General features: G+C 44.6%; 1 protein-coding gene across 2 annotated transcripts in view; it reads right to left on the reverse strand.

The window, feature by feature from the left end:
- sv2ca (synaptic vesicle glycoprotein 2Ca) overlaps positions 1–13,271 on the reverse strand; it is a 120,819-nt gene that overhangs the window by 41,654 nt on the left and 65,894 nt on the right. For both annotated transcript variants that reach the window (XM_034170115.1, XM_034170113.1), the window contains 2 exons: positions 3,303–3,483; positions 179–330 (listed from right to left, as the gene is read on the reverse strand). In XM_034170115.1, coding sequence (XP_034026006.1) covers positions 179–330; positions 3,303–3,483 — 333 coding nt within the window. The remainder of the gene's footprint in view (positions 1–178; positions 331–3,302; positions 3,484–13,271) is intronic.

A 13,271-nucleotide genomic window follows, 5' to 3' on the forward strand; every position in this document is an offset into this window, starting at 1 on the left:
CCACGCCCAGATTTGGGCTTCATATTGGCCGTTCCAGGTCTCTAAACCTATGAGTGAGGTCAAACAGGCTTTGTCCAATACATATACAGTTTACGCCTTTAACTGACAAGGAGCCTTCTGGTGCAGAACCCCACTGAGATGACAGAATATTACAGTGAGAACCAGGTGCCAAACTCACCATAGTGCGGTATGATGGCCCAGGCCATGGCAGATGCATAGATCTCTCCAATCATCCAGAACATGCACAACCAGCTGAGGTGTTCCCCTCTTTTCTCCCTGGATAACACCTCTGCAAAGAAGGAGAAAACAATGGGCACAGCACCTCCTACCCTGCAACAAGCAGACAGAATGGGAAAGTTAGTGAGAAAGGCTTGAAACAACAGAAGCTGAAACATATTATATTTTATTTCCTATTATATTATTCATATGGTGTCATTAATTCTTGTGTCTCACCAGAGTTATGATGTGACTTCCAGAGTTAGCTGCTGAAATTGAATTGTGATTAAAGGTTAATACTCCTCCCCCCCCCAATGAAGACCATAATGACACTGTATATGGAGGTGTTTTTGTTTGTTTGTTTGTTTTGTTTTTTGCTGTTGTTGCTTGTTTTGTTTTTTTGTTTGTTTTTTGTTTTGTTTTTTGCGTAAAGTGAGAATGCGTATCACTTCCACCATGGAATAGAAGGAACAGTTCAAATAAGCAAGTACAATTAAGCTGAACATATTTTTTCCAGACAAATACTTCCTTAATGCCATTTCCTCGTGATTTAAAGGAACAAGCAGGTGGTTCTGGTGGTTTGGACAGCATATTCAATTATTCTCAAGGACTCTAAGGAGAAGGACACAGCAGCATGTATGGAATTACCTCTTAAGGGAACAGATTCACCTGTTAAAAAAGACACTTGTCAGATGTATGATTCTTATAAACACATTAGTGCACACTTAAACATACTTGTTTTAATCTATTCTAAGATTTACTTACTTTAACATTAATATACACATTAAAAGGAAGATACACACACACACACACACACACACACACACACACACACACACACACACACATATATATATATAGGTATAGATAGATAGATAGATAGATAGATAGATAGATAGATAGATAGATAGATAGATAGATAGATAGATAGATAGATAGATAGATAGATAGATAAGGATTATTAACAGAGCAAGAAGAGGTTAATAATTTGTTTATTATATGGCTATTATATATTTAAACACGCAACCTTACGGTATAGCCCAAATATGAAAGCTGATGATGGTTTTAGGCTCTCAGTCAGACCCATTCGCTTTCTTCACCTCCATGAAGAACTTACTTAACAGATGGTCCAGTCATTAGCTGGTAAGCTTTCAATCTGTGTGTTTTTCCCATTGCTGTTTAGCTTTTTATGGAGTATGTTCATGTCCGACTTGGTTTTTCTAATCGTGTTTTTAGCTTTCTGGTTTATAACAAAGTTTTAAATCTGTTCCTGACTGTTTGGAGCTGTGTTTTCATCTTTTTGGAATTCATTTTGTACATCCACTTCAAGCTCGTTTGCTGTTAGTTCCTCCATTTTTTTTTTTTTTTTTTTTGCTTTTGTTTTGTTTTATTTCACACTATGAAAATTGCAAACAAAGTCGCAAATCTGATACACGATCCAGACTGACTGTCATGGTAATGGTCTGATATAGAATAGTATCAGACCGGAAATCAGAGTGTGTGTACCGTCGTAGCGTAGTATATATATTTAATGAAGTCATATGGTTATCAAGGCTTATGGATCAGCTGCTCTTAGTCATCCGTAACCCTACAATCACATTAGCCACAAATGAGAGTGCCAAGCAGTTAGCATTTGTTGCTTGATGGGCAATCCTGGGGCATGCCAGTGGTTACTTGGCATTAATGTACAAAATGTTTTATGATTGATTATAAAGTATAGAAAAAAACCCAGCAATCTCACTGTGTTTTTACTTCATGCTTAACTGCTTAACGGAACCAAAGTTTGACCAATTTGTTTCAGTCCAACATCTTTCACAGTGAGGTCCTGTGTCACTAGTTATCACGCTAACATCTTTTTTTTTTTTTTTTTAGCTGAGATGTCTTGTAAATCACTTCAGCAAACCAATAAAACAGCGTTTTTAGATTTAGAAGTGTTTATTTCTTGCTTTTTTTTTTTTTTTTTACAAAATATATGACAAAAATGCCAACCATATTAGATATATACAGAAATAAGCTGTTTTGGAGCTTTTTCTACCATCTTGGTTTATTTTGTTCAAAGCTGAAGTTGTGCTTCCTTTTTACGCAGATTAGCAGTTGCCATGTCGAAAATGAGTGTGATGTGTTCTTATGCAATGTGTCTTTAGTTGCCTCTTTTATTTGTATTTTCTCAGTGTTCCATGATTCATACCACAAAATGGCCGACGCACATCTAAAATGTCCCTGTAACTATCTGATCTTAACCTAAATGCTTTTCAAACTGGCCGACGCACACCCAAAATGTCCTTGTATTCAGCACGACTGTCTGATCTTCTTTTAGCTGTCTAATTGATAAAACCAAAGTATTCACATCTATTTCAACGGCATGATGGAACACTCTGATTTGCTGTTTGACACCGACATCCAATACATGATAAAATTTTTACATACCGCCTTGAACGCAACGTGAGCACACACCTGCTTATACCTGCCTACTTCACTTCACTTTGCAGCCAATCAAATAGTGACTGATTCATGACAGGCTAAGGACCGCCCACATGGGGCCGGCATAGACTAAGGAATAAAAGTTAGTGTAGGGTGAAAATCTGGGCTCTTTGTTCAAACGTTGCATGTGGTCTGTTCGAAGACCCCAGCGCTGCTAGATGACTCTCTGTAATCAGTGTAGGCACCTTTCAGTACAACACCTAACCTTTGAAGTCCATTTCCTGTCCAATTCTTTTTGAGATCACTCACCACATAAAAGAACCTAACAATTTACTGCCGTTTATTTACTGTACAACACTTTCTTAAACTCTGCTGTTTTTAAATAGTGCTCTGGAAATAGAGTGTCGTGGCATATTCAATCTGAAAACAAGTGACCTGAAATGAAAAAAATTCTCAGTATATCACATCTTAAATTCACTCCTAAATCCCTAATCTCCTCCACATTCAAACCATAATCCTCATAATAATTTAGCCCAAACGTGTTCTGTTTTTCAAGTGCTACTGTGCACCCGCTGACTTTCACAAATCATACTGATGTGTTGTCATCCTGAGTCGCCCTGGAATGATCCTACCACCCCCCCACCCACCCACTTCATCCGACTTACCCGAAGCCTGCAACGAGACGGCAAACAAGAAAGAAGCCGTATCCCTGGACAAAAGATGACAGGAAGGCAAAGAAGCCGTTGGTGGACATACAAATGAGGAGGCACTGTCTGCGGCCCACTTTATCAGACATCCCTCCCCAGAAGAACGCACCGACCATCATCCCCAAATACACAATGCTGCCTAGAAAGAGAAGAGAAAGAGGGGTTCTGATTAATGTACATTCACTGCAGCTCTCTAATTCTGAATAGGTGTGTTTTTCCTATTACTCTGAATAAAATAAAATTGGTCAATTTCAGGTACTGAGTGTGGTTTTGGCTCCACTTGAACCAAAATCTGAAAAAGTCAGTGTGGCACTTCAAAATCATTTGTATGAGATTTTTTGTATGAGTCTTAGAATTACCCGTGTACACACACATTCCTTAAATTCACAAAAGCCACCAAACGTAGCCACAAAAGCCACCGTAACGTGTTTTTTGGTTGTTTTTTTTTGCTTGTTTTTGTTATTTAAGAAATCCTCCCAGTGTGACTGTTGCAAATAATTAAGTAAAATATAGCAGCAACATGAAGCGTGTGCCTCCTCTCAGGCTCAGTGTTCATCTGTCATGCTGAATGGTTACATATACAAACCCACATACACTCAACCAGACAGAAAATGTTTTTATCATCAATCCTACTTCCATTTTCATATGCGCAATAGTCATTTTATGCACAATTTCCAAACACTCTTATGAATAAATCTGCACATTGACTCATCTTCAACCACTTATCCGGGATTGGGTCTTGGGGTAAATCTGCACACTGACTGAGAGAAATAAATGGGAACGGAAACCTATCAGCCACATTCTAACACTGAGGAGTAAATATAGAGTGTTAAAAAATGCTGTGATCAATAACAAGGAGATAAATGTGAACATTAATGCAGAGTGGCTCTACAAAAAGGTCCTCTGCTCTCTTTCAATCTCCTTCATCACAAATGGGATCAATGCGCCACTAAAACAGCATTGATTTTACACACTAATGATCACGGCGCTGCTCTGGGGAGAGAAGCTCCTTATTACTTTCTGGATGTACTGTATTATCGTCATCATCGTTATTATTGTTGTTGTTACTATTATCCTCCATTGTTTTAACTGCTTTATATTTGAATGAAATAACAAAAACAAAAATACTAGCCACTCAAAGAGTACATATTCCCACTACAGATTAACAGTCCTTTGTCTATCTGTTCCTTTCAGATGTATAAGGGGACACTTTTTTGTTAAATTACACATATCATAAATCAGTGGTACACAACATAAAAATATTTTATGACAAATTATCCTAGATCTGAATCTTCCTCAGACTCAAACCATTTTTTAACCCAAGGTCATCCCCTTCAACTGAATTAAAATCGATTCATGTCATTTTGAGATATACTGCTGACAGACAACAAGCAAACAAACATCAGTAAAAACATAATCATCTGAGTGGAAGTCTGTTGGGCTATTGGGTGTGATTACTGTAACATTTCTTTAGTTTTTTTTCACTTTGAGAAAACTACAAAAGTGTGGCTTCATTATTCACCCTCTGTGCTGCCAACAGATGGTGTCCCCAAGCCATTTTTGTTCAATGCAGCAATTAACTGTGCAGAGAAAACAAAATACCATAATGATGCCAACTCCATAACTATCTGCAAATCTATTACAGATTATAATAATCTTACTTTTAATTTACAAACTAACCACTCTAGAGGCAGAGTTTTGAGATTTGTGGAGGTGATTGTCTCATGGTTAAGGCATTGGGCTTGAGACCAGTAGATCCTCGGTTCAAATCCTAGCCTGACCAGAAAATCACTAAGGGCCCTTGGGCAAGGTCCTTAATCCCCTAGTTGCTCCCGGTGTGTAGTGAGCGCCTTGTATGGCAACACCCTCACATCGGGGTGAATGTGAGGCATTATTGTAAAGTGCTTTGAGCGTCTGATGCAGATGGAGAAGCGCTATATAAATACAGTCCATTCTCCTAGTTTAATTTCAGTGCATAGTCTTGATGATGGTAGTTTTTAACATTCCTTTTTTCATTGGAGCACCAGCGCTTTCATTTTATATAATGTATTCTCACTGAATCCAATCATGAGCAAAAAGTTAGATTTAATGGTGCATCCAGTGGTTAAATATACATGATACACAAGTACAGACAGACATTAATAAAGATCTAGGATCACTGTGGCCAAATTGTGAAGCACATGATCCATGAAATTAATGAAAGAAAGGGAGCAAGATGGCGGCACGCACGGGTGCAGCGGCTTTGAGCTCTCCAATTTGGTGCTTGTTTTTCTTATGCTTTGCGCGTATATTCTTCGAGTTTTGTAAAGCAACCCAAAGCTTCAGCCGCCAGAACCTTAGGTACCTGAGGTACAAACTGTCGGTTACGAGCAAATTCCACCAGTACTACAACATCCCGGAGGACATAGTGAGAACACTGGGCTCTCCCTGGATTACCAGCCTGCCCAGCAGGCGGAGAAGGCGGCGTAGAGACAGGAAGCAGAAGCGAGGATGTCGGTCCGGCTCCGATGCTAGGCTACGTAAACAACCTCACAGGCCAGCATTACCGTGCCTCTTCCTCTCAAACGCCAGATCCATCACACACAAAATGGACGAATTGGAGGTACAGATGGCCACAAACAGCTTTGTGCAGAACTGCAGCGTTATTTTCATCATGGAGACGTGGCTTCACCCACTGATCCCCGATGCTGCAGTCGAGCTAGCAGGCCACACGCTACACCGGCAGGACAGAACCAGTGAGTCGGGTAAGTGCAGAGGTGGAGGGCTCTGTGTTTATGTGAACCGCGAGTGGTGCTGTAGCAGCAGGGTCATTGACTCTCACTGTTCTCTGGATTTAGAGGTGCTGGCAGTCTCGTGCAGACCTTTTTATCTCCCAAAGGAGTTCACAGTAGTCATTGTGTTTGCTGTTTACATCCCACCCGATGCTAACGCTAGCATGGCCCTTAGCCTCTTGCTTGCCTGTGTAAATAAACAGCAGCTGGCCCACCCGGATGGCGTTTGTATTGTTGCTGCTAACTTCAACCAAGCGTGTTTAAAGACTGTGCTCCCTAAGTTCATCCAGTACGTGAAGTGTGCCACCAGAGGGGAAAATACTTTGGACCACATTTACTCAAACATAAAACATGAGTACAAAGTCACTCCCCTCCCCCATCTCGCTGGATCAGATCATCTCTGCCTGTCCCTCACCCCCACGTACACCCACCGGCTGAGGCGAACAAAGCCACAACGAAAAACTATCCAAACCTGGCCTGAAGGAGCGCTCTCCCAGGTACAGGACTGCTTCTCAAGGACTGTATGGGATTTATTTTAAAGCCACAACCTGCAGGAGTACACTGACACTGTACTCTCTTACATTAAGAACTGTGTTGACACTGTCACCGTCAACAAAAGGGTCAGGGTTTTTCCAAACCAGAAGCCCTGGATGAACAGTGCAGTCTAGTCCCTATTAAAAAGCCACAACACCACCTTTAAATCAGGGGACAGGGCCCTGTACAGCGCGGCCAGGTCCAATCTGAAAAGAGGCATCAGAGAGGCCAAGGCTGCCTACAAGAAATGATGGAGGATCACTTCGCTGTAAATGATTCCAGAAGGATGAGGCAGGGAATAAATCATATAACCAACTACAGAAGCAGCAACCCAGGAAATGCTAGGTCTGATGCCTCACTGGCAGAGGAGCTGAACCGCTTCTTTCCCCGCTTCGAAGCAGACAGACCAGCAGCAACTCCAAACCAACCACCCTCCAGCAAAAGCACGCTAACACTTCAGGAACACGAAGTGAGACGTGTGCTGAAGGCGGTGAACCCCAGGAAGGCGGCCGGCCCCGATGGTGTACCTGGAAAGGTACTCAAAGCGTGTGCTGACCAACTGGCTGGAGTTTTCACCTGCATCTTCAACCTGTCCCTGTCGCAGGCCATCATTCCACCCTGCCTCAAATCCTCCACCATCATTCCAATCCCAAAAAAGTCAGCAGTGGAGAGCATAAATGACTACAGGCCTGTTGCACTTGCCTGTGGTCATGAAGTGCTTTGAAAGACTGGTCTCTCAGCACATCAGAGCCTGTCTGCCTCCCACTCTGGACCCTCACCAGTTTGCCTACAGGGCAAACCGCTCCGCAGAGGATGCTATCACCACAGCTCTCCACACTGCGCTGATCCACCTGGAGCACCAGGGGAGCTATGTGAGGATGCTCTTCCTGGACTTCAGCTCAGCCTTCAACCACATCACCCAGGAGATCCTGGTCCAGAAACTGACACATCTGGGCATCTCCACCCCCATCTGCCAGTGGATTAAGGACTTCCTCACAAACTGCCCACAGTCCGTGAAACTAGGCCCCTACCTTTCCTCCACCATCACACTCAGCAGCGGTTCCCCTCAAAGCTGTGTACTGAGCCCCCTCATGTTCACCCTTTACACGTACGACTGCTCTCCGACCCATCCCACAAACACCATCATAAAGTTTGCGGATGATACCACCGTGATTGGGCTCATCTCAGGGGAGGACTACAGAGACGAGGTAAATCGACTGACAGCGTGGTGTTCAGCTAACAACCTGCCACTGAACACCGCAAAAACAAAAGAAATAATCCTGGACTTCAGGAAGAACAGGGCTGACCCAGTCCCACTCTACATCCAAGGGGACTGTGTGGAAAGGGTCAGCTCCATCAGGTTCCTGGGAGTGCAGCTCTCTGACAGCCTCTCCTGGACTGCCAACACCACAGTGGTGGTGAAGAAAGGCCAGCAGCGACTCCACTTCCTGAGGGTGCTCAGGAGAAACAATCTGGAGGAGAAGCTGCTGGTGTTGTTCTACAGAGCCACCATCGAGAGCATCCTGACGTACTGCATCACAGCGTGGTACGGGGAGTGCACAGCAGCAGACAGGAGAGCGCTGCAGAGGGTGATCAAAATGGCCCAGGGGATCACTGGCTGCTCTCTGCCCAGCCTGGAAGACATTGCCAGCTCTCGCTACCTTAACAGAGCTGCCAGCATCAGCAAAGACACATCCCGCCCCAGCAACCACCTGTTTGACCTACTACCCTCGGGCCGACGGTATAGGTCAATCAAAACTAGGACAAACAGACTCAGGGACAGCTTTCTCCCCAGAGCGATCACTGCACTGAACAATAACAAATCACTTTAATCCGCACCTTTCAAGTTTCTTGTGCAATATCTGTAAACCATGTACAATTTTCCCGTGCAATATGATTCCACAGTTGTATATAATTCTCGTTTTACATTTTACTTGGTCCACATTTTATTTTATTTTATTTTATTTTACCTTATGTTTATATTAGTTGTACATATACTCTGAATAATTTACCATTAAATTTCATTATCTTTTATTTGGCTAAAAATTACTCGCACCACGAAAAGCACATTTTTTGGAGTTGCACTCAAATCTCGTTGTAATGCAAATTACAATGACAATAAAGGTGATTCTGATTCTGATGACACCACAGAACTATGCTGCACACTTGTTTAAGCCTTAAGGATCATTAATTATTCACAGACACATGTTTCTTAAAGCTTTAAAAGTTGCAAACATCTTTAATTTACAATGTTTTTCTTTCAGCCCCCCAACCCTTGATTGAAACAGGAGGGTATATAAAAAGTTTTTCAACCAGGAAAAAATGACATGCATCATAAAAATTACTACATCACAGACCAATATTTTGCACTCTGCTTTTGTGTTTCTGAGCACCTCATGCTTTCATTCAGTGTGCTTCATGATTTGAGTTTTTACCAGGAGAACCTCTGGTCTTAAATAAAATTCTTGGAGAGCGCTCCTATAGACACTTGTGTCCCATCAGAATGTGACAGTGCATCAGGCGCACTGTCCCAAGACTCTGCTGGAATGTCAAAGCACATCTCCTAGACTATTCAGCAACATCACAACGCACTCTCTGCACACAGTCGTATTTAAAATTTTAGGCTACACTGCAGAGAAAAAGACAACAAAAAGATCAGTCTCTTGGGGGCGTGCAGATAAAATATTACAAATACAGTTTGAGGATTTTTTTGGAGAACAGATACAAACAAATAGGACTTTACCGAATGCAAGTTAAGTGGAAGTGAGCAAACATTAAATACACACCGTGAAAAGAAGGAACACAATGAAAGAAAGTGACAGATGAAAGACAAAGGTAATGAGGGAGGAGAGTTCCACAATTGCCAGATGGGTGAGAGAATAAGAGGAAAGAAGGGAGGAAAGGGACGGCCCTTGTGCTGCGTTTTCTGTCCTGTCACATCTCGATTTGCCCCCTGAGAGCTGTGCGAGCGCTCAGCTGCATCACAACCTCTTCTCTGATTTCATGCTTTGATGCACGTTGCTCTTTGTGGTGCAAACTGTTTCAGTATTGTGCAAAACATCCTGCTTTATTCATTATGATGACACTATCATACAACAGTGCTCCTAGTGTGTGCACTGCAGCCTTTTTTTTTTTTTGTAGCTTTTTTTTTAAACAATAGTACAGGCTCTCCTCTGTGTTCACTGTCATCAGCTCCTTCACACTGAGCAGCATGTAATCACATTTGTAATACATCTTTGATCAGATTCATGCTTCCATCTCCTGCCACATCTGCAGAAAAAGAAATTGAAGCTTTTTTTGTCAAATTTGTGTCATATCAGTGGGGATAGCATTACTGAGAGAGCTACAAGAAAGCAACTCGTTGGGTAGAGAGCTCAGGGTTTAAAATCACTCACTCAGCTTCAGTAGTGATGCAGCTTTCACTACATTAACAACTGTGGATTATCTGCATGGAATACAGTGCAGTGATCCTATGGACCGTTCAGAGCTCACAGTTAGACATGGTTTGCTCGATATTGCTGATGGCAGCAGGTTTAGTCCATATGTGAACACAAACTCACGTGCACACATTCAGATCCTGTGCATACGCTCCCTCCGGCAGATAGTTTCTGACACATTGTGGAGCTGCACTACTCGAACAGTGCCTTCTCTGCAGTGGCACTGCGATCGTACTGCAGTTTAGCCATGCTTAGCTGCCCCTGGTCCACGCAGCCTGCAAGCCAACTCTTATTCGGGGAGGGGGCGGGGAGTAGAGATCGAGTTTGTTGTAGATTCAGAATGACAAAAGTACACACTGCAGAGTGCTCTTCTGCCAAAACTCACACTATCCTTTATTTTAATTATTATTAATCGTGGAAATACAGTGCACTCATGTGCACATTGCTGCATCCACCACATTACAGAACCTGTTGTATGGGCCGCAGAAGAGGAGGTACTGCTGGCCCATCACCAGAGGGCGCCCTGCCTGTTGGCAGGTTTCAGGCACCAGAGGGTGCAGTGGCCTGTTTGGATCACCAGGTGCACCTTGTCAGCTGTCAGCCATCAGTCATCACCTCATCTATAAAAGCCTGGGAGAGACACCACTACTCTGCCGAGTTATCTGCTTACCTTTCAGGTAAACCAACTCAGCCGTTTTGTGCCGTTCGCACATTCATTGTTACTGAAGTCTTTGCAGTTGTGACTTATACTTGCAGCTTGTAGCCGAGTTTGTGGAAGTTGGAGGAGTTGGCGTCTCTACTCCTCACTTCTGACTTACTGAGTATAACCATTGACACTGCATGTTCTCCAGTTTTCCTCTGCACTCTGGGAGTATTTGGATTATTTCCTCCAGGAGGATTTCTGTGAGTTACTAACTGTTTGCTGGGTGTACACACACCCACCTTAACCTGTGTTTGTTCCTGCCAGCAGTACCGGGTCTGACAGCTGGAGCGGTGGTCACCTGGGGATTCAGTACTTGGCGGCTCTGGTGTGTTGCAGGTCTCCGTTGGCGGTGGAACTTCGTGGGTCCCGGCTCTTCTCTGGATAGGTGTCTCCTACCCTCGGGCCTGCCCACGCGTCACCATTTTTGGATTGACAGACTAAAAGCATATTTGAGTGATTGTGCACATTTGCAAAATAAATTGTATTTATTTGGAATCTCTATTGACCGTTCATTTACGCCCCCTGGCGTGGGTTCGTGCATTCACTTTTCCCAACAGGATAACTCGGCCACGTCATGGACTCTGAGGGGCGTATACCACCGAGTGAATAACCAATGGAGATGCAAGGTGCGCAGGCTCCAGCAGGAGGTGTGTTGGGTGAGTTGCAGCATATTCTCACCAACCTCACTGCTCGGTTGGATTTATTAACTGAACAGAATATACACCTCAACCGTAGGATGGAGGCTCTCACCGCTCAGGTGGAGGCGCGCACATAAGGCGCGGCTGCAGCCACTCCTCCTGCGGACCTGTCACAAAACAGGGAAAATCCAGTGGTCATTCAACGGACCTCCCCCCTTCCCCTGAAGCATACATTAGCCCCCCGGAACCATACGGGGGTTGTGTCGAGATGTGCGCGGACTTCCTGATGCAGTGCTCGCTTGTCTTTGCACAACGCCCCGTGATGTACGCATCAGACCACAGCCGGGTGGCTTATGTCGTAAATTTGCTTCGAGGCGAGGCACGCGCCTGGGCTACGGAGCTCTGGGAGCAGGACTCACGGCTCCTCTCGACATATACTGGGTTCATCCGGGAGTTTCGACAGGTGTTCGATCATCCCAACAGAGGCGAATCCACTTCAAATATGCTGCTGTCGATAAGACAGGGGCGCCAAAGTGCAGCCGAATATGCAGTTGACTTCCGTGTTGCGGCAGCGAGAGCCGGTTGGAATTCAGTAGTGCTCCGCGCCGCCTTCGTAAATGGGCTGTCTCCGGCCCTAAAGGAGCATCTGGTGGCGAAGGATCAGCCACGGGATTTAGATGGGCTGATATATCTGGTTATCCGGTTAGACAATCGGTTAGAAGAACATAAACGGGAGCGAGACGAAGGACGTGGCCGGGCACGCATCGTCCCTCCCCCTTCCAGGTCCGAAGCAGCGTCGTCCTCACCCCGCTCCAAAGCCAGGGCTTTCCACGTAGCACCAGCTCCCCCTGCTGACGAAGCTATGGACACGAGCAGGGCTAAAGTAAAATCAAATGACAGACAGAGGAGGCTGGCCCATGGAGAGTGTTTTTACTGCGGCTTGAGTGAGCATGTGCAGAAAAACTGCCCCAAACGGTTAAACGCCAACGCTCGCCCTTAGAGACTGGGTTAAGGGTGAGCCATAACACACACGCGGGCATTCCACGGAAATGCGCACTACTCCCAGTCACAATCCTCTGTGGGGATTTAACCCTTATCGCCCCAGCACTGATTGACACGGGGTCAGAAGGGAACCTACTAGACAGTAGGTGGGCTAAGGAGGTGGGGCTCCCTCTAGTGGCCGTTCCTTCACCATTGAAGGTGTGGGCACTAGATGGCACTCTTCTTCCAGAAATCACACACCAGACACAGCCTTTAACCTTGGTTGTCTCTGGCAATCACAGGAAGGAGATTGTGTTTTATGTAACACCTTCTACCTCCAGAATTATTTTGGGTTTTCCATGGATGGTGATGCACAATCCCGGATCGATTGGCCGTCTGGGGTTGTGGCTCAATGGAGCGAAACCTGCCACCGGGAGTGTTTAAGATCCTCGGTGCCACCCGGTGATGCTGTTAAAGAGGAGGTCCGAGTCCCCCCCAATCTCACGATGGTGCCGGCTGAGTATCATGATCTTGCTGATGTTTTCAGCAAAGATCTGGTACTCACACTGTACAATCTCTCACGTCCTGAGCGTGAATCAATGGAGACCTACATCCGGGATTCTTTAGCGGCCGGGCTAATCCGAAATTCTTCATCCCCGTTAGGTGCAGGTTTCTTTTTTGTGGGCAAGGAGGACGGTGGACTCCATCCATGCATTGATTATAGAGGGCTGAACGAGATTACGGTTCACAACCGATACCCCTTACCTCTATTGGATTCAGTGTTCACGCCCCTGCATGGAGCCAAAATATTCACAAAACTGGATCTCAGAAATGCTTATCACCTGGTTCAGATCCGGAAGGGA

This window comes from Thalassophryne amazonica, chromosome 5, assembly GCF_902500255.1.
Source record: "Thalassophryne amazonica chromosome 5, fThaAma1.1, whole genome shotgun sequence".
NCBI lineage: Eukaryota > Metazoa > Chordata > Actinopteri > Batrachoidiformes > Batrachoididae > Thalassophryne > Thalassophryne amazonica.